The sequence below is a fragment of the Sceloporus undulatus genome, chromosome 1 (genome assembly GCF_019175285.1).
Source record: "Sceloporus undulatus isolate JIND9_A2432 ecotype Alabama chromosome 1, SceUnd_v1.1, whole genome shotgun sequence".
NCBI lineage: Eukaryota > Metazoa > Chordata > Lepidosauria > Squamata > Phrynosomatidae > Sceloporus > Sceloporus undulatus.
In genome coordinates this window covers 64,227,176-64,253,615 of record NC_056522.1, presented here as the reverse complement: position 1 = coordinate 64,253,615, position 26,440 = coordinate 64,227,176, and the positions used below count along the sequence as shown (strand labels likewise).

General features: G+C 40.1%; 2 protein-coding genes across 6 annotated transcripts in view; both read left to right on the top strand.

The window, feature by feature from the left end:
* The window catches only part of SDCCAG8 (SHH signaling and ciliogenesis regulator SDCCAG8), a 180,758-nt gene that overhangs the window by 78,413 nt on the left and 75,905 nt on the right, over positions 1-26,440 (top strand). For all 5 annotated transcript variants that reach the window (XM_042446908.1, XM_042446912.1, XM_042446911.1 and 2 more), the window contains exon 14: positions 23,798-23,925. In XM_042446908.1, coding sequence (XP_042302842.1) covers positions 23,798-23,925 — 128 coding nt within the window. The remainder of the gene's footprint in view (positions 1-23,797; positions 23,926-26,440) is intronic.
* Positions 391-2,464, top strand: LOC121919650 (protein IMPACT-like). The gene is given in 3 exon segments (XM_042446475.1): positions 391-447; positions 1,834-2,184; positions 2,186-2,464. Coding segments are annotated over 3 exon segments (687 nt in total).

Sequence of the window (26,440 nt, the reverse complement as noted above, 5' to 3'; positions counted from 1 at the left end):
TGTGCACTGCTTTGTGTGCTGCAGGGAATTCCCATTGAGTCTTTTTCTCTGCTTTCTCCTTTCTGCCAGAGGCATGCATTCTGCTATGCTCAGATTGTTACATGACAGCACATACACATTTCCAGTGACTGCTTATATGCTGCCCTTGCATAGAACCATAAGGAGAAGTGGAACTATTGAGGACATCACTGTGGCGTATCAGATCCATTAAAGTATGGTTAAACACTGAAGAAAAATGGGAAAGGGCTTAGCAGAATTCCCATTTCTCTGACTAAGGAAGGATGATTTTATGTATTAGGGAAATTACTTGAGAAATTATGGGAATTCGGGGAAATTTTCAAGATGTTTTCCTTCACATCTTGTGAGTTGGGGGGGCATTATATTGCAAAAATGGTCTTGCAAATCTTGCAAGATGAAGCAATATTTGAGTGCATGTACACATCAAAGGTACTCATTCAGAAAGATCTTAAGTCATGACTAGACTTTGAGACCTCTCTTCCTCCTTCTCCCTGGGGTAGTGTCATCCCCGCACCAGGTGTCACCAATTGTAGGGGGCAGGGCTCATGGGGTGGTGCTTCCAGGGGTGGCATGCATGCCCCCCCCACTGTGCTGCACCCATCCTTTTTCTGATGAGGGAACAATGCGTGGATGGCACAGAGGGGGGAGCACGGGGGCATATGCAGAGACAGTGCATGGAGGGAGTGTGTGTGGGGATGGCCTGACCAGATGTCACCCCCCTTCTGGGACGTCACCCAATGCAGGCCACATCACTGCACACACACACACACACACACGTGACACCACTGCCATGGGGGCATTCTTAACCCAGAAAGGATTTTTTAAAAAACAAAGTTAACACCTTTTGACACACAGTAGTTGGTATGTTTCTCACTTTCCTGGCTTATAACTGGTTCAGCCTTCTTAATTGCAAACAGTTGAGGGGAACTGGGGAGAAGTAGAGGACATGAATTGATAGACTTCAATTCAGATTTGGGCAGCTGATTGAATGGCTTCTCCTACTTAAAGAAGAGTATGGGTCTCTTAAGATTGTAGAGAGAACCAGGAGAACAACGTTCAGATCCTGTTCTACCTTATTGATCAGTGTCATGAGAAACATTGTCCTTATGTCACTATTAATTACACTATTTAAGTCATTAGACAGTTATTATAAAATTAGCATTTTTATTTTTCCAATGAATATTTTATATCTAAAGTATTGTATTCTTCCTCCCTGGCTGCAGTGTCTCCCCTTTCCTCTGTGATAGGTGAGGAAAAAGCTTGGCGAATACAATGCAGACAGGAGAACAGTGCTAGTCAAGTAGCATTTCAGATTTCTAGCTGACACTCCTCAACAATAAATGAAGTGACATCTTAGAAGTACTATTTCTGCACCCTTACAGTTATCTGGTGTGATAATTTCACCGATTACACAACATCCTGGGGGGGGGGGGAAGTAGAATTTCCCAAGAAATTAATAGTACATGATAAAGATATAACTCTTTTTTTTAAAAAAATCATTTTTACAACCAATTCTTGCAGTGGCAAACATTGCTCTGCTGTGGGAGAAAATGGCACAATTTTCAAAGGCTGTTCATGGCTTAAGACCTTTCTGAATGAGTATCTTTGATGTGTGCATGCACACACACATGCAGGAAACTTTTTTCGCACTCAGAATATGATTTTCCACACAGGAAACTTTGCCTCCTGTGTTGAAAATCATGTTTCTGTGCAAATAAATCCAGTTTTCTACAAAAAAACAAAATCAAAACAAAACCCATCGTTTTCTGTACATCAAATAATGAAATAAATAATCAGTGATACTTTTCTCTTGAGGCCTTTGACCCGGAAGCGGAGCAGAAGCGAATAGAAGAAATTGAAGCCCTGTCTGCTATAATATATGATGATGAATGGTATGCTATTGATGTAGATGAGAAAATTTTCTGCATTCGAGTTAGTGAATGCTTGGAAGAGCCAAAGTGGACTCTCTGTCTACAGGTGATCCTGCCACCTGACTATCCAACAGCTGCTCCACCTATTTATCAGCTTAATGCTCCTTGGCTTCAGGGACAGGAGTATGCAGAACTAGCAAATAATCTTGAAGAAATCTATATACAGAATCTTGGTGAAAGTATCCTTTATTTATGGGTGGAGAAGATACGGGAGTTTCTGATAGAAAAATCACACACAGTCTTGTGATTCAGGGCCAGATGTCAAAAAAAGTATGGAAGAAACTGATGTGGAGCATGAAGAAACTCTGCTGGATTACCTGCCCTTACAAGAGTGCACCACGTCAACCTTGAATTTTTATCTGTCTGAAAGGCAAGAAGGTGAAGAGTTACCTCCAATTTATTATGGAAATCGAATTACAGACAGAAGAAGCACTTTCCAGGGGCGTTTAGCACCAGTAGTGAGCCCAAAACAGAAGATAACAAATAAAGGACAGGTCCAACACCATTGGGCCTGAAGAGGAAGAGCCCTCCCCTCCCTCCTTCCAACTGTCATCTTCTGGCCTGGGAGGGAGTGAAAGGACAGGCCCAACACCATCGGGCCCGGCCTCGATTAAGAAAAAGAGCCCTCCCTCCAGTCCATCTGCCTTGGTCCAGGCCTCAGAGGGAGAGAACTGCTGGAACTGATCCCCCCCCCCATTCCCTTCTCCTTTTGTGTTGTGTCTTTTTTTTTTTTAGATTGTAAGCCTGAGGGCAGGGAACCGTCTATTATCCCCTCTGTTGTAAGCCACCCGGATTCCCAGTGATTGGGCGGCATATATAAATAAATCCTATTATTATTATTATTATTATTATTATTATTATTATTATTATTATACCTGTATTTGTTGCACTTGTTGCATATTGTAAGCCGCCTTGATCTTTCTGGAAGGGCGGGATATAAATAAAGATTTTATTATTATTATTGTAATTACTGATTTTCCTGAAGCCTTATTGACATGATTCAGTCAGACTTTACATTATATTCTTTGACTGACTGTGCTATGTCTTTCCTCACTATTAATACTACTCCATTCTTTCTTCTTTTCTTGTTTCCTGAGTAGAACACTGTGTAGTTATCTGACTCAAAATGTCCCATTCTTGTCCATTTTAGCTCACTCACTACTAGTATTGCTATATTTATTTGTTCCGTTTATTTATTTATTTTACTACATCTGGCTTCCTTTGACTCATGCTTCTCACATTCCATGTATGTATAATGTGTAACAAACAGCTTTGGACATTCCTTTAATTTTTAAACTCGCATGCAGTGTGTTTTTTCTTCTTACTGAGTTCTGTTGTGCCCTTGATAAATTGATGAAAATTCTGAAACAAAAATTCTGAAACCAAAGCCATAACAATGGTTATGTCTGACTGAGGTTTTCCATGCAGTATGACTTCTGCTTATACTGATCCGAAGTCTGGCCCAGACTAACAGTTTCCTTCGGCTTACACAGTGCACCCCTCTTGATAGTGTTAAGAAGGGATGCAACATGCTAGGGCAACACTCATTCTTAGAATCCTGGCCACTTTCTGCATAATTGCCTAACAGCTGCAATAATTAACACACACACACACACACACACACATTTTCTATTAATAATAATAATAATAATAATAATAATAATAATAACTTTATTTATATACTGCTTTTCCAACAAGATCAAAGCGGTTTACAGATTCAATAAAAATGTATATATCACAACATGGCACAATATAATTACACTTACAAATACAATTCCAATAAAAAATTTAAAAACAACATATAAAACAGTCATAGAGTCTATCTGTCGTAATTAAACATCTTGAGGTAAAACTTCTATTAGGGAATAGTTTCCTTATAAAGAGTCAGGAGGGTATGCTAACCGGAAGAGATGAGTTTTTAACGCCTTCTTCTTCTTCTTCTTCTTCTTCTTAACCTTTATTTATGAAGCGCTGTAAATTTACACAGCGCTGTACATACAATCTTTTTAGTTAGACAGTTCCCTGCCCTCAAGCTTACAATCTAAAAAGTTATGACACAGAAGGAGAAGAGAGTGGTGGAGGGAAAGGGTAAGAGGTCCAGCAGTTCCTCTCTACCTCCAAGGCCTGGACCAAGGCAGATGGACTGGAGGGAGGGCTTGGGTTCTTAATGGATGGTTAATCATTTTCCAGGGAAAACACATACTCTCAAGTAGGATAATGCATATATAGTACACTGCTCCCTCGGGTTACGAAATTAATTCGTTCCGCGGCCGCTTTCGTAACCCGAAAAGCCTTCGTAAGCCGAATTGCCATAGGCGCTAATGGGGAAAAGCCGCGTTTCGTGCGAAAAAGCGCCGAAAAGCACCAAAAAATTTTTTCGTAACCCGAAATAAATTCGTAACCCGGAACAATTATTTCCAATGGGATTTTTTCGTATCCCGGAAATTTCGTAACCTGGGTATTTCGTATCCCGAGGTACCACTGTACATAGCAATACAGGAAATGGTTTGATAAACAGATAACAAAAGAACACCAAATAGCAAGCGACAATTATGCAATGCCTGGGAAGGCTACTCTGAACAGGATGGTTTTCTTAAAGGCATCCAGGGTAGAGCTAAGTCGAATCTCTTCCGGGAGTTTATTCCAATACGCAGGAGCTGTCACTGTAAATGCACTTTGGTGAGTTACTGCTAGTCTCACCTTGGGGTATTCAAGTAAGTGCTTCCCTGTTGTTCTGAGAGTGCGGGGTGGATTGTGTGGGAAGAGGCGTTCCCTCAAGTAATTTGGACCCAAGCCATGTAGGGCTTTATAGGTGATAACCAACACTTCGTATTGAGCCCGGAAGCTAATTGGCAGCCAGTGAAGAGATCTTAATACAGGTGTTATATGGTCCGACCTTGACGTTCCAGTAACCAGTCTGGCTGCAGCATTTTGAACTAGCTGAAGCTTCCAAACCTGGTACAAAGGTAGCCCCATGTAGAGCACGTTACAGAAATCTAAACAAGAGGTTACCAGTGCGTGTACTACTGTTTCAAGGTCCTTTTGGTCCAGGCAGGGACGCAGTTGGCATATCAGCCGGAGCTGGTACCAAGCACTCCTGGCCATCGCATCCACTCGCGATGATAGCTGTAAGGATGAGTCCAGGAGTACTCCCAAACTGCGAACTCTGTTCTTTAGGGGAAGTGTGACCCCGTCCAGGACTGGGTGACAAATTCCACTGTCTGGACTTGGGGTATCTATCACAAGTACCTCTGTTTTCTCTGGATTCAACTTGAGTTTGTTTTCCCTCATCCAGCCCATTACTGACTCCAGACAGGCATCCAGAGGAGAGGTGCCATCCTTAGTCACTGTATCAGTCGGAGACATGGAGAGATAGATCTGGGTGTCATCAGCGTACTGATAACACAGTGCTCCATGTTTCCAGATGATCTGTCCCAGCGGCTTCATGTAAATATTAAACATCATGGGGGACAGAATGGCGCTCTGGGGGATGCCAGATGTCAGCTCTCTTTTCCGAGAGCAGCTGTTCTCCAGCCCCACCATCTGGAATCTTCCTGAGAGATAGGAACGGAGCCACTGGAGTGCAGTGCCCCTGATACTCAACTCTCTCAGGCGTGCCAGAAGGATACCATGGTCGATGGTATCGAAGGCCGCTGAGATGTCCAAGAGCACCAACAGGGTCACACTTCCCCTGTTGATACCCAGACAAAGATCATTGACTAAGGCGACTACAGTCTCAACTCCGTAACCCGCCCTGAAGCCAGTTTGAAATGGGTCCAGATAATCGGTTTCGTCCAAGACAGCTTGGAGTTGAAAGGCGACTGCTTTGTTATTGCTTTGTTTGTTAAAAAAATAAAAGAAATTCTGTGGATGTGTGGACATTTCTGAGTGCAGTTCTCTAGGCCAGCTGGGTATAATGCAGATAAAAAAACCTAGCTAGGATCCTTGAAAACTGCAAATTGGTAATACTGTGTATTTGCTTTGCTATCATTCTGACATTAAAACAGGAAAATAGTTACATGAGGAAATGAGATTGACTTCCCTATGGTAAAAAATTCCAGAATCTATGTGCAGCCACTGAAAAAGTCCATACTATCCTGTGGGGTTGTTGGGACTTGTAAAAACATGACTGAAAATGACCTGAAAAAATAGGGAAACTCATACAGGAGAAATTCATCCTTCAATGCCATTCCCGAACTATTCTGAGCTTTAAAAGTTGTCTCATTTGAATTGTGCCTGGCAGCATTGTATGTGTCTCAGTTGAGAGATTTACATGGTACCTGTATGCAGTCATAATAACAAGGCTGCTGAGTTCAAGACAAATTGAAATTTCCAAATATGCATCAAAGTGAGTCCTATGTAGAGTAGATGTTTAACCATTACAATATGTGATACCGTCATTCAATCTATATTCTTCATGCAATTGGTGCATCAGCTTTAGTTGTGCAAAGGCAGTCCTAGCCATAGCCAAATATTGGGCATATAAGTTCAGTAGAACCCCCAGGCTATGAATATGCATTTGTTCAACAGCATTTGCTCCCCCCTCTGCCACTGCCCAGATATGAAATACTGTGGAATCTCAAGCCCGTATAAGTCTATGGACTGCAATGTGTGCATGTTGGCTTGGCTGCATCCACTCATTGCTATTGAATTATATGGGGCATGGCTAGCTGCAGATGTTCCAAACCATGGAAAGCTAGCCTGCTGATACAAAGGGTAACTGTATGTGTCTTCAAGCATTTTTACTTATGTTGACATTAATGAACCTATCACATGGGTTTCTGTACAAGATTTATTCAGATGGGTTTGTCTTCACCTTCCTCTGAGTCTGAGAGAAAGCGATTTGCCCAAGATCACCCAGTGGATTTTCATGGTCAAGCAAGGGTTTGAACCTCTAGAGTTGTAGTCCAGCACTCAAACCACTATACCACACTGGCTCTGGGTCACCTGTACTTTACCATCCAGTCATCCTGACATCAATACCAGAACAGATTCTAGAGCAAATCATTAAACAGACAGTCTGTAAGCACTTAGAAATTCCATGATCGCTAAAAGTCAACATGAGTTTATGAGTTTCTCAAAAATAACGCCAGACTAATCTTAGATCTCTCATATATATATATATATATATATATATATAGAGAGAGAGAGAGAGAGAGAGAGTTGCAAGCTTGGTAAATGAAGTAAATGTGGATATAGTGCATCTTGATTTAAGTAAGGCCTTTGAGAAGGTCCCCCATGATATTTTTTGCAATAAGCTAGTAAAATGCAGGCTAGATAATGCTACTGTTAGGTGGATTTGTAATTGGTTGACTGGTCAAACCCAAAGGATGCTCACCAATAACTCCTTTTTTGTAGTAAAAGTTTTTAAAGTGCCTTGGGTCCCTTTCTGGGAGAAAGGCAGGATTAAAATGAAATAAATACATAAATAAAAAAATTAATCAATTGAAGCTGCAATAAGAATGGGCTTGCAAGTCTCATCTCCATCAGTCAGGGTGGAAGGATTTGGTTGATGATTAATGAAATGTCCAGGAAAAAACAATTGGGAAACAGTCTCCGTGCTCAGTGTCTAGCGTAGGTCATCCACCTATAGCATCTTGATTTCCAAATTGGGCTAAACACCATATTGAAATAGATATATGTTTCATCAAGGAACACCTAGAGCTGAGAAGCCACTGCACACAACTTGCTTTATTTGTATACCACTTTTCTGTGACGAGACAATCAAAGCGGCTCACAACACATTAAAATCCACATTTACAACATTGTGTCCCAACCTCCGCCCCCCAAAAGCAGGATTAAACATGTTACAATTAAAATATCTATTAAAACAGAATTATATATATATATATATATATATATATATATATATATATATATATATCGAGGACAGAGCGGTGGGCTAATACATGATGTGGGAGGGGCAGTCATTCTGTGGCCGGGCACTTTTATTCTGGAAAGGCCTGCTGAAAGAGATCCATCTTGACAGCTTTTTTAAAGCTGTCTAAGTTGGCAGTTTGACAGATCTCGTCCGGCAGGCCGTTCCATTGTTTGCGAGCAATTGCAGAGAAGGCTCTCTGGGAGGTAGCAGTTAGTCTGGTTTTTAAAGGCTGCAATAGATTCCTCCCAGAGGACCTGAGTGTGCGAGGCGGATTATATGGGAGCAGGCGATCCCTCAAATAGGTTGGGCCCAAGCCATGTAGGCCTTTAAAGGTTATAACCAACACCTTGTACTGTGCCTGGAAACTAATTGGCAGCCAGTGAAGAGATTTTAGGACAGGTGTTATTCGGGCACTCCTAGTTTTTCCAGCAAGCAGCCTGGCTGCCATATTTTGCACTGGTTGAAGTTTCCGGACTAGGCACAAGGGTAGCCCCATGTAGAGCGCATTACAGAAATCAAGTCGTGTAGTTACCAGTGAATGTACAACAGTTTGTAGGTCCTTTATTTCCAGGAAAAGGCACAGCTGGCGTATCAGCTGAAGCTGATAACAGGTGCTCCTGATCTTCGCCTTTGTGGAGAGCATGACCCCATCTAGGACTGGAGGTTGCAACCCTATACCTGGTTTGGAGGCCCCTACTGTAAGTACCTCTGTTTTGTCTGGATTCAGCCTGAGTTTGTTTTTCCTCATCCAGCCGATTACCACTTCAAGACACTGATAGAGGGGAGAAATGCCATCTGTTGTCAGAGCTGCTGATCATGACATGGAGAAATATATTTGGGTGCCATCAGAGTACTGATAACACCCTGCCCCATGTCTGTGAATGATTTCTCCCAGCGGCTTCATATAAATGTTGAATAGCATCGGGGACAGTATGGCGCCTTGAGGGATGCCACATTTGAGCTCTGTTTTCGAGGAGCGACTGTCCCCGAGCGTCACTCTCTTGAATCTACCCGAGAGGAAGGACCAGAACCACTGGAGTGCAGTGCCACCGATTCCTAACTCTCCCAGGTGTTCCAAGAGGATGTCATGATCTATTGTATCAAAGGCCGCTGAGAGGTCGAGAAGCACCAACAGGGTCATGCTTCCTCTGTCAATGCCTAGACAAAGATCGTCAGCCAGAGCAAAAATGGCAGTTTCCACCCCATATCCTGTCCTGAAGCCAGTTTAAAATGGGTCTAGATAATCAATTTCATCCAAGATGACTTGGAGTTGAAGGGTGACAGCCCTCTCGATCACCTTGCTCAAAAATGGAAGATGGGATACAGGCCTTTAGTTCTTCATATCCAGGGGGTCCAGGGAAGGTTTTTTCAGGAGCGGTCTAACAACCGCCTCTTTTAGGCAAGTTGGAACACAACCTTCCCTAAGGGATGCATTGATGACATCTCTAAGAAATGCCATCAAGTCATCAACCCCCCTGGACAGCCAGCCATGATGGGCAGGGATCGAGGGACATGTCGTCTTCTTCACATTTCCAAGGATCTTGTCCACGTCATCGGTATTCACAAGCTCAAACCGATCCAGTTTAACCTCAACAACGGGTTCACTGGACACCTCATCAGTCGATTCTGCTGCAATCCCAGCATCCAGGTCGGCTCTTATCTGAGAGATTTTATTTGCGAAGTAGTTGTTAAAAACATCACAGCAGGCCATTGTCGGTTTAAGCAAAGGGTTCTGCACAGGTGGAACCTGTGTCAGTTCCCTTACCACCCTAAACAGCTCTGCTGGACTGGACTCCACAGATGCGATATGTGCAGAGGAGAAAGATCTCTGCGCTGCCTGTATCGCCTCTCTATAGGTAGGAAGAAATTTCCTATGACAAGTTCTGTCAGATAAGAGTCGAGTGTCACACCAGTCATGCTCTAGTTGTTGTCAAACCCACTTCATTTTCCTCAGATCTTCAGTGTACCATGATTTACAATTAGGAGCAGGTTGGAAAGGACGCTTGGGAGCAATTGTGCCAATGGCCTTGGCGATATCGGTGTTCCAGGTATTAACCAAAGCTTCGACAGAATCACCAGCATTACCAACCAAGGAACCCTTTAAGGCTTTCTGGAATCCAGTTGGTTCCATTAACCTTCAAGGGCGGACCATTCTAATGGGTCCTCCACCCCCGACGGGGCAGAGTGTGGCTCTTAGTTCAGCCTTGACCAGGAAATGATCTGTCCACAACAGTGCGGTGGTACTAGTTCCCTCCGCCCACGGATATTCCTGTTCCATACTGAAGACCACATCGAGGGTATGACCTGCGCAGTGTGTTGGCCCAGAAACCAATTGGGATAGGCCCATGCCTGTCATGGAATCCATGAACTCCCGAGCCGCACCTGTTAAACTAGTCTCGAGTGGGATGTTGAAGTCGCCCAGAATTATAAGTCTGGGCGACTCCAACAATAACTCCGAGACCAGCTATGTCAGCTCGGATAGGGAGTCTGTTAGACAACGGGGTGGACAGTATACTAACAGAATCCCTATACTATCCTTGGCTTTCAGGCTGAGGTACATACACTCGAAATGGTCAGTTTTACGGATAGATATACTGGTCAAGGTGAGATTATCTCTGTGGACCAGAGCCACTCCGCCCTCTTGCCCACTTTCCCTTATCTGCTCACTAACAGAGTACCCAACTGGGAGGGCTTGATTCCAAGTGATGGCACTATCATTCCCCAGCCAGGTCTCTGTAAAACAGGCCAGGTCAGCTTCCTCATCCACAAGGAGGTCATGGATGATGTGGGTCTTATTATTTACCGACCTGGCATTACAAAGGAGCAAGGTTCTGTGGCATTGTTGGTAAGTTCCCCAATCTATTCTGGGTAACAGAGTGAGCTGAAGGTGGGATTGCTTTCAAACATCGATCCCGCCTTCCTTTGTAACAAAACCTCACTCTTTTGTCGCCATATCTTCCTTTGCCCCACACAACCTCAATTCTTGCTCCCAGTTTAGTCCCAGCCAACTCATCCCCCTCACATCCCATTGATGTTATTGTTTTTTGATCCCAGTGTTCTTGGGGAGGATAAACCACCAAATAAGTTCAGGTCTTCCTCCTTCCCATTCCAGGTCAGCTATCTGTAAGCTTATGTCCCAACTCACTCTTCCTATCAGCTGGAGTACAGTGGTGTTACTGCTGCTGCTGTGCTGCACTCCAGAGCCTCGCTGCCAAGGCCTGCCTCCAGAGGGACCGCACCCTCTGACTGCTGCCCCGCCTCTGCTGCCTTCTTTGCCCCTGATGGAGTTGGGGAGAGAGGGAAAGCTGCTTCTGGCTTGGCTTGCTGGTTTTCCTGAGGGCTGGAGGAGTGACTTTTAATACTTACCACTCCTGCCACGTCCTCTTGCTGCTGCCTGGCCTCTGCTGCCTTCTTTGCCCCTGATGGAATTGGGGAAAGGGAGAAAGCTGCTTCTGGGTTGGCTTGCTGGTCTTCCTGAGGGCTGGAAATATGTACAGTGAGACTAACAGAGAACTTTCCTTCTAATAATGATCTCTCCACAGTCTCTTTCTGATATGCATGTAGTAGCCCTTCCTACAATGTATTTACAACCCACACTAGCAAGGTAACCAGAGGTTGTACTTTTCAAGACATATCCTACATTTCAACTTTGTGTGCAGGGGTCTGGGAGGAATTCCAAAATGTCTTTTTATTTTGAGCTATAAAAACTGTCCTTGTGTCATTCAGTGCCTCAGCAGGCAAACAAAAGGTGGCTCAATAAATATATTACTGCTTCTGCTGCTGCAAAGAGCATATTAATTTTTGGTAAGATATTTAGCCTATAACAAAACATCCTAATGATTACAGGGGAAACTGTTGCCTATGTCTAAGGAGCAAAGGAAAGTGGGAGGAGTTGGCAAGGTTGCATGCTGTGGAAACACTAACTTCAGTGGCAGGATCTCAGCATATGGGAAGAGCCACATGTTTGACCCTGTGGTGGTTTTGTTTATATGTGTATATGTTTTTTTCTGATGGAGGTGTGGAAAGGAGGTGTGTTTAGACGCTGTATGCCACAGGAGGGTTGAAAAGCTGCAGTGGCGGTGAAAAGTGCACTCTTTTTCCACTGCAAAAAGGAGTGGCGTTTTGCTGCTTCTTTTTGCACTGGAAAAAACCCGGATTGGGGCTGCGGTCTGCAGTTGCCACAGCCCCAATCCAGCACTCAAAAGGGTGGTGTCATGGCACTCCTTTGGGCCGGTCTGTTTCAGCCCTTACTCTTGGAGGGAATGCAGCAATGGTTCTTTTCTGGTATTGGTAATTCAAATGTTTCTTTGGCATTCCTTTACCCTTCATTTTCCATCCTTCCTCTACCTATTTTATATGTGAGCAGCATAAACACATATATATCTGGTGCATGAACCCCAAAACCTGTATCCAGTTATGTCACAGTTCCAGTGTAAGACCTGTTGTGCTTTCATTTGTGCATTTCTAGAGTTAGTGCAAAGGCAGTATCCAGTGCAGTTTTTAATGTGCAGGTGGCTACACTAACAGATGCTTTTCACAGCAGCTTGCAAGAGTTAATTTGGTTTTAGACCAAATTATTTGTTTCTTTCTCAGAAAGTGTCCCCCAAAATTACAAAACTATTAATTACATATCCCTAAGTCTAAAAAGCAGTTGGGAAAATTTAAAAGGTAAATTCTGATGGAAACAACATGTCCACACTGCCAGTGGCAATTTTTTTTAAAAAATTCTCTTGCCTAATCCCTGTATTGGCTGAACAGATTTTCATGGATTTTGAAACAAAACTTCAACTCATAAGAACAAAGCAGACTCATGTATGAGAATGATTACTTAGTTTTGGGCAAGTTCTCTCCAAAAAGCTTACCTGCCATTAGTATTCTTGTCACTATGTAATCCCCTATAAGCTTCTGAGAAATCCTAGGTTGGATCTTACAGTTCAAAATGCAATCTTATACTGTATTGGAAATGGTGCACTGACTCCTAAAGCCTGGATATCTGTTTTTCATAAAATCAAACAGCTATTTAAGAAATGTTTCTTTTCTTTTCTTTTTTTTAATGAAAGACAGACATACAACTAACTTACTGACATAAATTCCAACTTGACACATACATACTAAACAAACATACATACTTATACACTTCTACATGTACACACATTTACATACCAACATAAAAAAGGATACTATTTACTTTTCTATAGTATGCTTTTTGAATCTTCCCTTATCAAGTGTATTCACCTTGTCTTATTTTATTAGTTCTGTTTTCCTTTATAGATTTTTCTATTCCAAAACTCTACTTCCCATATTTTATCTTTTTACCACTTTTTATGTACAATTGTTTCCATCATACTTTTTATCCGTATTGTAAAATATACAGGAGTATATTTATTTTTCCAAGACATCATCAACAACAAAAACCCATCAGAAATTAAATCATTTTAGGTTCTATTCCTTCACCCTTTAATCAAAATTCCAACCTTTTGAAATGCTGTAAACCTTAAGACAGTTCCAGTCATCTATAGTTGATTTTCTATTTAAATCTTTCATAGCGGAGGTTAATATGTCCAAATCCATTGCTTCTCTCAAATTTACAAACCATTCTTCTTTTAGAGGTATACTTTCTTGTTTCCAATATTTTGCATATAATATCCTTGCTGAGGTAACCATGTATAATATAATACTGTACATTCTTCTTTTTTATCAATTCTTAACTTATGTATCATATTCAGCAAGAATATTAATGGATCTACTGGAATTTTAATTCTTAATATTTCTTTGATCAAACTTTGTATTCTTTCCACTTTTGTATCTTTTCACTTTTGGGCATTTCCACCATTGATGAAAAAATGATCCTTCTGGTTTATGACATTTCCAACATTTTATATCACATTTTATATTTTATAATATTTAGATACATGCTTCTTCCCTTTATCTGTGAATATTTTATCCAATTCATTCTTTTCTCTTGTGAAACCAATTGATCTTCAATCTTTTTTTTAATTGTTCAAATAGTTGATTATATGTAAACCATTGCATATTTATTCCCTCATTTTTTAATTGTTCTTGTGTCTTAATAGTGTAATTTTTTCCTTTCTCTTGGAGTATTAAGTCTTTATATTTTATCCAATGTTCTTCTTTTTCTTTTACTCTATATTGAAACGCCTCTTGCAGAGAGACCCACATTGGTATTTCTTTATAAAATTGTTTTTTAATTTTTAACCAAATTTTTAAAAGAGATCTTCTGATAAAATGATGTTGAAAGTCTTTATTATGTTTAGTTTTCTCGTGCCATAAAAATGCATGGTATCCAAATCTCATCTTACTACTTTCTAGTGTGAGTACTCTTCTGTTGTCCAAATTTACCCATTCCTCTATCCATTGTAGACATGCGTCGTAATAGTATAGCTTAAGACTGGGTAATGCAAATCCTCCTTTTTCCTTATATTCAGTTAACAATTTCCATTTGATTTTGCTCTTTTTACCTCCCATATGAAATTAGTTAAGTCCTTTTGCCACTTATCAAATATTTTTTTCATCTGATATTATTGGAAGGTTCTGAAACATATACATTAACTTTGGTAATACGTACATATTAATAATTTCTATTCTTCCCGATAGTGATATATTTAATTTTGTCCATTTAATTAAATCTTTTGTTATTTGTTATAATTGTTTTGGAAAAAAATCAATATTTTTTTGGTTATATATATTCCAAGATACTTCGCTTTAGTCGCTATTTTGAACCCTGATTTCTCACTTAATTCCTTATCTTCTTCTTTATTTTGGTTTTTTGTAAGAATTACTGTTTTGTTTTGATTAACTTTGAATCCTGATACTTTCCCATAGTTTTCTAAAGTTATCTTCAGATGACCAATAGTTGCAGTCGGTTCTTCTAAAAAGCAAATTATACCATCCGCAAATGCTTTGATTTTAAATGTTTGATCTTTAACTGTTACTCCTTTTATTTCAGGGTTGTCTCATATTCCATTATTTAATATTTCTAATATAATAACAAAAAGTAATGGGGACAGGGGACATCCCTGTCTTGTGCCTTTTTCTATCTCAAAAAATTGAAATCTTTCATTATTTATCATTAATTGTGCTCTTTGTTCTTTATAGATGTTTTCTATCCAATTACTAAAATTTAGGCCCATATCCATTCTTTTGATCACCTCATATAGAAACGTCCATTTAACCCTATCAGATGCTTTTTCTGCATCTAAAAGCACCATTGCAAGTTTTCTTTCATTGTGGCATTTAAAGTGTTCTATTATGTTTATTGCTGTTTGTAAATTGTCTTTAATTTGACGATTGGGTATGAATCCGTTTTGATCATTATGAATAATTTGTTGTAATCTTTTCTTTAATCTACCTGCTATGATTGCTGTAAATATCTTATAATCCATATTTATTAAAGAGATGGGTCTGTAATTTCCAATATTTAGAGTGTCCTTCCCCTCTTTGGGTATTAACGTTATGAAGGCATCTTTCCATGAGTTAGGTAGTCCATTATTTTTAATATAATTTAACACATTAGTTTTTGGTTCTACTATCCCTTCTTGCATTTTCTTATAGTAATTCGATGGTAGACCATCAGGTCCGGGTGTTTTTCCTGCATTCATATTCCTGATTGCATCAATAACTTCATTCTTAGAAATTTCTCGGTTTAGATTTTCTTTTTGTTCTTCATTCAGTTTTATTATTGTTTGTCCTTCTAAGTATGCTAGTATTTCTTTAGTATCTTTCTCTTTCTCTTAATCTTGTAGTTGGTTTTCATATAACTTTTCAAAGTATTCCAGAAATATATTATTTATACTATCTTGGTTAGTGATCAACTTTCCTTCATGGTAAATTTCTGTTATTAATCTTTTTTCGCTTTCCTTTTTTAGTTTGTTTGCAAGTAATTTACTTGCTTTATTTCCATATTTGAACTGTTTCTGTTTACAAATTCTAAGTTTTCTTTGTATTTCATTGATTGCTATTGAATTTAGTCTTTGTTGTAAGATTTGCACTTCCATTTTAAGTTTTTTATCTCCCCCTTTTTCCATTCCTCTTCTTTTTCTTTTAGTTCTTTTCTGATCTCGTTCTCTCTTTTTTGTTCTTCTTTTCTTTTTTTGGAATTAATTTTTATGAATATCCCCCTAATAAAGGCTTTGCTTGCATCCCATATCGTTTTTTGTTTCATCCCTTCTGTTGTATTAATTTTAAAGTAATATTTTAATTCTTCTTTAATTTTATTCACTGTATTTTCTTCATTTAACAAATTATTATTGAGTCTCCATATAAAATCTTGTTTCTTTTCATACATCTTTAATAAAATGGGAGTGTGATCTGATACTGTTTCTGTCAAAATATCCATCGATTCCACTTTTGGTAGTAGTGTTTTTGTGGCGATAAAGAGGTCTATTCTAGAAAAAATTGTGTACCTCTGAATAGAAAGTGTAGTTCTTTGCTTGGTTGTACTTGTATCTCCAAATGTCAGTCATGTTATGTTCTTCCAGCAATGTAAAGAAAGACTTAGGTAATTTCCCCTGGTTTTTTCTTATTTTTTTACCCGAGTTAGAGACTCTGTCTAGGTCTGGTTGAATTACTCCATTAAAGTCGCCAAGAAGTAGGATTTTATCATATTCTGTATTTTTAAATTCTTTATCTAGTGTTAAGAAGTATTTTTCTCTATTTTCTGATGGAGCATATATCTCCACTACCAATACTGTAAGATTTTAAAGTTTGACTTCCACAGCGAGATATGTGCCCTCTTTATCTTTGAATATTTCTTTCGCGTTGTATTTTCTATTTACATATATCGCTACTCCTTTTTTCTTGGTATCTGGAGTTGACGTGAAACTGTCCTAATTTGGGGTTTCTTAAATATTTGATTTATTTGTTTCTTATTTTAATTTCTTGAATGCAAATGATGTCACCTTTTAATTTTTCTAGTTGGTGGAATATTATGCTTCTCTTGTATTTTGAATTTATTCCTTTTACATTCCATGATACGATATTTATCACCATCTTTCCAATATATTATTCTGTTGTTGTTCTTATTATTATATAATATTTTTTCACCCCTTCCACCCCTTTATTTATTTATTGCCAACTTTATTTGCCTTTAACACTGTCCTAGTCTGTAACATCCCTTTATTGTTGTTTATTAATTCCTTCTTCTGTCTCTTTGTCTCTTTCTATTTCTTCGTTCCCTTCTTTAGTGATTTCCGTGATTTTCTCTTCTTCAGGTCTACAAATTGGTGAATTGTTTCTTAAATTTTCTTCTTCCTTTTTTTCTCCTTGATTATTTCTTTCTTCTTTCTTTTTCTTTTCACCATATCGATTTGCTTTCCATTCTCTTGCTTTAAATGTCTTTCTTCCTCCATCATCTTTGTTCTCTCTCCTTAATTTTTGCTCCATCTCATTAGCTTTTTCAATGTTGTCAATTCTTTATCTTTTTATAAGTGAAGGATACTCCTTTAATTCTTTCCCATTTATAGTCTATTTCCAACATCTTCAAGATTTGGACCAAAGGTTTGTACGTCTTTCTATCATTATTTGTTGTGGTATGTCCTTGAAAATTTTTACTCTAATATCTTCAATTTTAAGTTGATCTTCATAACTTCTTTGGATAACCAGTTCCCTTGTTTTAGTACATGTAAAACAATTTACCATAATCTCTTGAAATCCCTCTGTCCTTTGCCTGTTTTGAATTAACCCTGAAAACTTAATCAATCTCCATTTTGTTTTTTTCTATAGAGTATCCAATGTATTCTGCAAGAGATGGTAATATTCGTACCATAAGATTTTCATTGTTTTCTTCTCGAATTCCTCGATATTTAAAAAATCTATCTCTATAACGTAATTCGTTCGTCCAATCTCTAAATTGTAGTTGGTCTTGTCTTTGTTTTAGTTCTTTTACCTCTATTTCAATATTGGTTGTCTTTTCTTTTGTCTTTTCTACTTCCTTTTGTGTTTTTGTTATATCCAGAGTCATCTTATACATCTTTTTACCAATATTTTTGAGTTCTTTTTTCAAATCTCTCCTCATCTCCGCTCTAGTTTTTTTGATTTCATCTCTTGTCTCTTGACTGGTTTCTCTCAGATCTTCTTTCATCTCTGGTCTCAATTCTTTCATTTTTTGTCTTATATTTATAATTTCCTCTATTAGCAACATATTAGGATCGATTATTCTCATTGTATCCTCTGTTGACCCTCTTCTATGTTGTGATTGTTGGAATTGTATTTGTAATGTAATGTTCCTTTCTTGGGAGCTGCCATATTTTCAATCTGTTCAGCTCTGTCTTTTCCACTTTCTTTTCTACTTGATGTTGCTCTGGTGTTCAACTCTTTTTATTTTCTTCTTTCTCTTGAGTCTTTCTTTTCTTCCCTTCTACTTGTTATTTGTAATATTTAATGTTCTTTATGTCTAAATGCAAAATATTCAAAATGTTCAAATAAACTGTCGTATTTTTATAAGTTGAACAGTTCCCAGTCCTTTCCTCTATATTATATTTTTCTGTTTATAATTTCATGCCCTTTCTTGTTTCTTCACTATGTCCCCTTGGGTCTTGGTTTTGCTTTCATTCCCAAACTCTAGTCCTTCCTCAATGTATTTCTCCTAATTTCTTCCACCTCTGCGTCCTCTCCTGGTTCTCTCCGTGTCTGCTTTCAGTCTTTAGTTCCGCATTTTATCTACTCCAATCCCAGCTGCCCTCAGCCTTTAACTCCGCGTTTCCCTGTTCTAGTCCTCTCTTAACTTTTAACTCCCTCTGCGTTTACTCCTGGCTCTTCTCCGTCTTTGGCTTCGCGCCTCGCCTGCATTTTCTTCTGGTTTTTTCTTTCCGCGTCTGCTCTCAGTTCTCCCCAATCTTAGGCTCCGTGTCTCACCCAATTTGGTCCCTCAGCTCCGTGTCCTCTCTTAGCCTCCTCTGCGTCAAATCTTGGCTACCTCCAACCTTTAGTTCTACGTCTCCCTCGCTCTGGACCTTCCGCTCCACATCCTCTCTTTATTCCCTCTGCGTCTATTCCCAGTTCTCCTCAATGCTTGGCTCCGCATCTTGCCCTCTTTGGATTCTTAATTCCCTTTCCATTCCACTCACTGTGTCCTTTTCAACTTCACCTCCAACTCTCCACTCCTTTTCTATACTTTCTGTTGGTTTTTATTCTCTTTAGTCTTCTCCACACCTTCCCTTCGACTGCTCATTAGACTTTTTAGCCAATGCCCAGCTGTCCTTCGCGTTTTACTTCTCTCTTTTTTTTCTTCTCTCTTATTCTCTTCAAATAATTGTTGTTAATTTTAAATTCCATACAGAAACAAGTTGTAAAGGAAATACCAAATAAGGGGATTGATATTCTTATCATTTTGTTCTTCCTACTTGATTTCACTTGATTTTGGAGTACAGGCTGTTGCTGTGCTGATTATACAGCTACAAAAGTGGGTGGCTCAGCTCTTCAGTCTCTGCATCTTCACAGTCCTGGGAGCCTGGAGATATTTCTCCTTTCTCCCAGTCTACCTTTACTGCTGAAGACCCCCAGCGAGCTGTCTTGGGTAACCCCTCTTCTCCGAGGAAGTTAAGGACGGGTTTAACTTGTCCTCGTTCCTCCTAGAACCACTTTTGTGGAGGTTTAGGTTACGAGGCTCAAGAGCTCCTTGTACCTGCTGCCTCCTTGCACGCCTTTGCCTAAGAAATGTTTCAAGAATATGGATGATACACGATTTTAGGCTGTGGACCACTTCACTCATTTGAGCCAGAGAGCTACATTGTATGCTGGTAGGATGTATGTAGCAAATCTGATGCCACATGTGAGAAACCTGGAGATAGTTTATAGGAGACAGGGGTATGTTGATTTTTTCTCCTTATTATTCTATCCCTGAAATGATATCAAATCTGAATAATCAGGCAATTCTGAAAAAATAGGTGGACAGTACGAGCACCAATTACCGAACTCAGGTGCTGTGCAGACCGCTTCTGAAAAAGCATCTTGCAGCTGCCTCCATCTTTGTCAGATCGGGGCCCCTGCAGCCTCACGCTGCAGCCCCAATCTGGCCTTTCCATGGTGCAAAAAGGTGCCAAAAAAAGCACCGCAGCTTTATGGTGCTCCTTTCGCTTTGAGCAAGGTTATTCCCAAGTGATAACCACTGTTCTCAAAGAACAGTGGCAGCAGGCCGTTCCATCTCAGCCCTCTTCTGCCAATCCATTCCACTGTGGCTACTTCACTTAGCTCCAGCTGTGCCGTCAGATGACTGCTTAAGGCCACTGTGTGAAAAAGAGTTGCTACGAATTGGGATGCACACAGGCCAGGCCAAAGTTCCTGTAAACCTTTCAGGACTAGAGGTGGCAATGGATCCCACTAGTCTCCCTGTGGTTAAAGCTCCACCCTTCCAAATTTTTATGAACTCTCAACTCCCCCATGTTGTCTACATGTCCCTGCAACTTAGGTGAATATGGCAACAATGCTAGCCTGATTCTGATGGAACATGGAGCTAGTCCCCTGCCTCTTAAGGAAACAAATACTGAAGTGTATGATTGACCACTATAGGCCAAAAATCCTGTAGCCCACTCATAGACCTAAATTGCTCAAAATCCCTACCAGCTTTCCTGTAACTACTACTCATGCTGGGAACTAAGAACAAGCTAATGGTCTGGAAAGCCTCACCCCTCCAAGATTCCATGAGTCTACTGGCATCATAACTGGAGAGGGATCATCTTCCAGGCCTAGTTGTCTGAAGCCCTCCATCTGCTGTCAAGAAAGAGAGGCAGGTATCCCATTATCCACACCAGGCACATGGTGGGCCATGAACAGGATGTTATGACGAAGACAGTGCAGTACAGATACCTTAACCAAATACATATTCCTTAGGACTTTGAAAGACATGACATTGATTGTAGATATTTTGTCACACCAACAGCAGACAGAGGAGTTAACTAAACTTTTGTCGAAATCTGTGCTGCCACCACAATCAGCAAAAATTAAAGGAAGTTCAGGTTGAATAGTAACCTTACAGCAGCATAATCCTTGAGTTAAGTATGGCCACACCAGTGTCTCTGACAAGAAATTCTGAACCCTGTGGATCCTGCTGCATCTCTGATGTTCATCTTTGATGTGCATGCATCTGTGATGTGCAATCTATATGCTGCAGGTCAGGTTTGATGACCTCCAATGGGATCTGTGCCTGGTCCAGAACCCCAGCCACCACATTGGTAAGCCTCCTCCCCTAAAGCTGCCCACACAAGTGTTACTACCCACCACCCCTGCCTGTCTAGTATGCACCAAATCCCGCATGGCCAAACCTGCAAGCATGTATCCTGGCTAGTGTGTGAACCCAATGGGAGCTCAGTATTGACAGCCAACTCACTAATTGGGCATAGTGCTGTGCCTCCATGACACTCACTGCCAGAGCTTCCAGCTTATCTACCTCATCCCGCCCCCCCCCCCCCTTCACCATGGCTGGCTATATGAACTGCATGTGTCTCTCCAGTGCCTCTGCAATGCACACTGGTTAAAGCTATGATTTTCCTTCCCTTGGCCCTTTTCTCTTAGGTTATTGTATGTGGCCTTGTGTCTGCCTGCCTAACTTTAGCTTTCTGTCTGCTGTAGCCTAGGTAGAATGTCTGCCCTTCCATCCTGTGCTCCCTCGTTGCCAGATGGCACTGGAGGTTACCTGCTGGCCCATTCGGCCAGTGGCGTTTTGGCTGGGGCTTTTGCCCTTTACTGCTCCACCCCCTTTCTTGGATGCTGTGAAACCAGTCTCTTCACAATGAGCCTGCAAAGAGACCAAGGTTCAGTGAGCCCCAGACCAATATTCACACATCCCAGCACCCCCCCCCCCCAGCAAAAAAAACAAAACAAAAAAACCACTGTGCCACTAGGGCTCTGTGCCACTGCATTAACTACTGTGCCACCATGTTAGCCCTGGTTTTCTCCCATTGGAGGCCATCAAACCTGGTCCCTCCCCTGCAGCACTGTAAGCACTAGGCATTTGTGGCCCCTTATATGTTTTTCTGTTTTCTATTCTTCATGTGGAATTGCTTTTGATGATGGCTGCCATAACTTATAAAGTTTCTGCTTGAACCAATTGAGGCAACTGGTTCTGAGTGATTCTTCCTACACACTAGCTGCCTTTCCTCAAGGTGAGCCTGTGAATTGGTGAGCTCTTCTTACCAGAATGACATATGGTATAGAGGTAGACGGACTGGTGAAAATGAGATGCCTCAACTTGCAAAAGCATGTTCTGGTATACTAATCAGTGTATGCACTGTGTGTGGGAAGCCTGTTTTCACTTGTTCAGGATGAATTATGGCTTATTATTTTCATTTCTTTTTTGATACAGATGTAGTTTTACTACAGTTGTGGATCAGAGGTGCTATTGATTTTGTATTGTAGGTAATGTACTTGTTGATTCTCCCTCTCTTCAGTAACAGTGATTCAATGTGTGTGAAGCAGGATGTGGTGTTGGGGTGTTGTGGGTCCCCTGAGGGCCCCACTCTTATCTGCTGGGATAGACATCAATACCTTAGGTAGATGTGTCAGTAGGAACTACATGCTCAATTGGGAAATGATCAAACAACACAAACTTTATTGGAGACACCACATGCTCCTTACTAACCAAAAGTAACTAAACCAAAAGGTCCAACAGCAGGCTCTGTTACACTCACAGGTTATGCTATTCTGGTGCTGGTCTTTTGGATATTGCAGATGCTTCTCTGAGAACTCTCTGTATGCCTATTCTACTACTGGGATTCTGGAGCCTCAGGTCCACTGCCTTCCCCAGGTGTCCCATCAATCTCCCTCATTCTCCACTAGCTACCACAAGACTTCTCTCACAGGATCTTCTGGAGATCTTCCGTGTTGTACTGCTCTAGCCTCCCAAGCCCCTTCTACTTGAGGGTCTCTTACTTGTTCCTTCATGAGGCTCAAGCTTCTAGAGAGTCCTTTGTTTTTCATGAAGCCCTCTCTCTTCTCCCAGCTTCTCACTACTCCCCCTTCCTTCTCTGTGTCTGCCTTTTGTCCCTTCCTTGTGTCCACCTTGCCCTCTCCCTTAATCCCTTCCTTCATCTCATCTTCTCTTCTTCCCTCCCTTGATGTGTGTCCCTCTCTTCTTCCTCAGTCATGGTAGTTTGCTTTTTTCCTATTCATCCTGGCTCCGTGTCTGCCACCTATACCCTGACTCTCCCACTGGTCACATGAGGCAAGAATCTTGAGCAGGTTTTTCCTCCTCCCTCATTTTGAGGATTGGATCTGTAACTTGACCTATATTAGATTGGATCTATATCTTGATTAGCAAATCTTATTTGTTCATTTGTTTCTTTGGAATGACTTATTTAAAAGGAAAAAAACAAACAAAATGTGTATTTGAACCAGAGCCTGTGTCCAGTTACATCATTGTGAGACCTAGAGGACAAAACGCAGACTTGGTCAATACTTTTATTAAGACTAACTGAAATGTCACCAAAGAATGGGCTAGCTTTTGATTTCATCTCAATTAATTTTTGGACTTTCTGTGTATTCCTCAATCCTTTATTTTTATTTTATTTTGTTGTACCAACTGAGCCTGATGAAGAAGTGTGGCGAACCTACTGTAAAAATTTGCACACTTGAGTGAATTTTTGGTCTTAATTAAAAGGACAGTCTGACAGAGACTTTTGTTTTTTGTTAATATGATTATACATTTATTGTGACATTGCTTGTATACCAGTATGATCAAAATATAATATATTGTTGTTTTTATTATGTTTCAACTTTTAAGAATTGTTTCAATTGATTATTTTTGTATTGATTGCTACTAGAGTAGGAATGAAAATACTACTTCAGTATCATAATCCCCAAAATTTGCCTTACTAGAATATTCCCTCAGTGAAGTTGGTATTGTGTTATTATTTGAGTTCTGAACAACTGGGATTATGGTGGCTATTTTACACACATACTTCAACATTTTCTTCCTAAGCTTTCTTCCTATTTTTTTTAAAAAAATCTTCCATAGGTTAGAAAAAGAGAACATTCAGCACAGCTTTAGCAAGGAAGCAAAGACCCGAGCCCTTCAGGCCCAGCAGAGAGAACAGGAGCTGACACAGAAGATGCAGCAAATGGAGGCCCAGCATGATAAAACTGGTAGGTGGTAGGGAAGGATTAGAGCCTGGGCACTCACTCACAAGCCTGACCCATGCCTTACTGTGAAATGACATCAGGAACACCTGTAACCTTTGGCTGGCCGAAGGGAGCAGATGCTAACTACACCGGAGATTCCGAATTACATATTAGTTAGCGTTTAAAAGAGAAAATGGAAAGTATTGCCCACTGTCTGTTGATTTCAGAGTGCTGCTCTCACATCTGTTGCACCATCTGGATTATGAGTTTATTTACCTGTGTTCAAGAAACGTAAAGCTGAGAGGGACCACAACAAAGTAGAAAAACAAAGGGCTTGTTTTTGGCTGCATTTTCAGGCACACATGTTATATAAAGAAAATAGCATCAGAAGCTCTGCAGGAAATGCTCTGAGCTTACAGTTAAAGTCTCCTGAATAGCATTGAACAGTTCCCACAGTACACACATTATTGCTACTCTAAAAGCTTAATGAGTTTGCTTCAGAATCCAAACTGGAGAAAAGCTTTAGCCATTAATCGGTACTTAATTCACTGTCGCAGCTGGATGTAATTCACTGGCTCCAAATTAATATGTTCCTTTATTTAATCTTTGCAGTCTCACACATTTTTAGAATTTGTATACTCAATCCTACTCAAATCTAGATGGATCTTTAATCTTTTGCAGCTATGAGAACCTGAAGTATGCAGTTTAAATTGATAAATATGGGACATTGTCAACAGCTGCCAGCATGACTGGAACCTGATGTGTTTCAATATTTTGGCACAGCTGTTCTATAATTTGTTACCTTTATAGTGTGAAAATAAAATGGATTTACAGAACTGTTGACAATCAAACACTATATGCAATCCTTTAATACAGGGAGTGGACTAACTGTTTTTTAGGCCCACATCAGAACCATACCATGAGCTTTAGAATGATAGCATATTTGCATATTTTAGCTGTAAGTGGTGTTACTCACAGAAAATATGCATAAATTGCACATTTTCAGAACCTGGACTCTCAAACTGCAGTTGGTGGATGTTTTGCTGTTGGCATTTCACTGAGCCACCATTAATGTGTTTAAATGTGTGTGCAGACTGTAAATGTAGCTGATCAGTTTATAAAGGCTTAGAATCAATATGTCCTCACCCTTGCTAGGATGTTGTGTCTGACTTAAAATATTTACCATTTATTAAAAGGGAAAGAAAAAATAGCCAATAAATAATGTACTTCCTATCAGATGTTTTATAATTTCCTTTAAAATAGACAGTGCCCTTTAGGTTTGATACATAGGAGCTTATCGTATGGATATTTAAATCAATTTACCTCAATCCATTTTAACCCTTAATTTGAGCAGCATCCTGATATTATTGCAAGGTTTTTCGCTCCAGTTTTGCAGCCCAAATACAATCCAGGTCCATCTCTGCTTCCAGAGCCACTCCTCGCGGTTCTTTTCGGATCCAGGAGTTTTCTGATTTGAAAAAATAGCCACTGGAGCCCTCATAGAAGCAGAGATTGGCCCAGGATATATTTGAACAGCAAAATTGGAGCCAAAAACGTTGCAATAATATCAGGATGCTGTCCAATTTAGGGTTAAACCAGATTGAGGTAAATTGATTTAAATATCCATGTGATAAACTCCATTATCTGGGCATGTAGCAAGATGCAGGATATAGATATGCATACCTTCTCACATAATGAATATAGTGTGAACTACAACTTTATCATATAATTGCCAACATATAAATCCCATAGGGGTGGAAGTGACCCTGTAAGGTGAATTTAATTCATGAAAGCATGAATTTATTTTTGCTAATTTGTTAAGATGCTTCTGTACCATGTTTTCAACAACTTGAAGCCATAGTTCATGTTAAAAGTAATATGACTAGTGGAGTATGGCACAGAGGCTTGGTTCTGCATCCTGATATAACTTAGTTGTCCCTGCTGCATATAAACCGTTCCCATATTGTTGATGTGGTTGTGGAACAAATTCATAATAATTATTTGTACATTGTCATTTCTTATACATATTATACATTTGAGATTGTAGTAGGGCATGAACTGAATTGATTATCACATGCAAGATTCATCTGATCATGTCAGTTATGTACATAAGTAAGGAAGCTGGATTACATTTTTCCAGTATGCTAACTCTTACTGTTAACTCTTTCTTAATAATCACTTGCTTTGGATTTGGATAAATCCTGAACTCAAGCATGCTGATATGGACAGTTTCAAGAGATGTACATAGGACACTTCCAAAGCAAACTAAATCAAAATCTAAACACTCCTGAAGATTCAGTTGTAATTTGAATTCAGAGGGAGACAGAGACAATGGCCTGTTACAGACAGGCCAAAATAAAGCTGCTTCGAGTCACTTTGGAGGTATGGTATTTCAATGATGCATGCATCGTAAGAGTCCAAAAGCCGCACCAAAGCCACACTTCGGTCCTAAGGACTGGAATGCAGCTTTGGTGTGGCTTTTGGACTCTTAGGACTTATGCATCATTGAAATACCATACCTCCAAAGTGACTCGAAGCA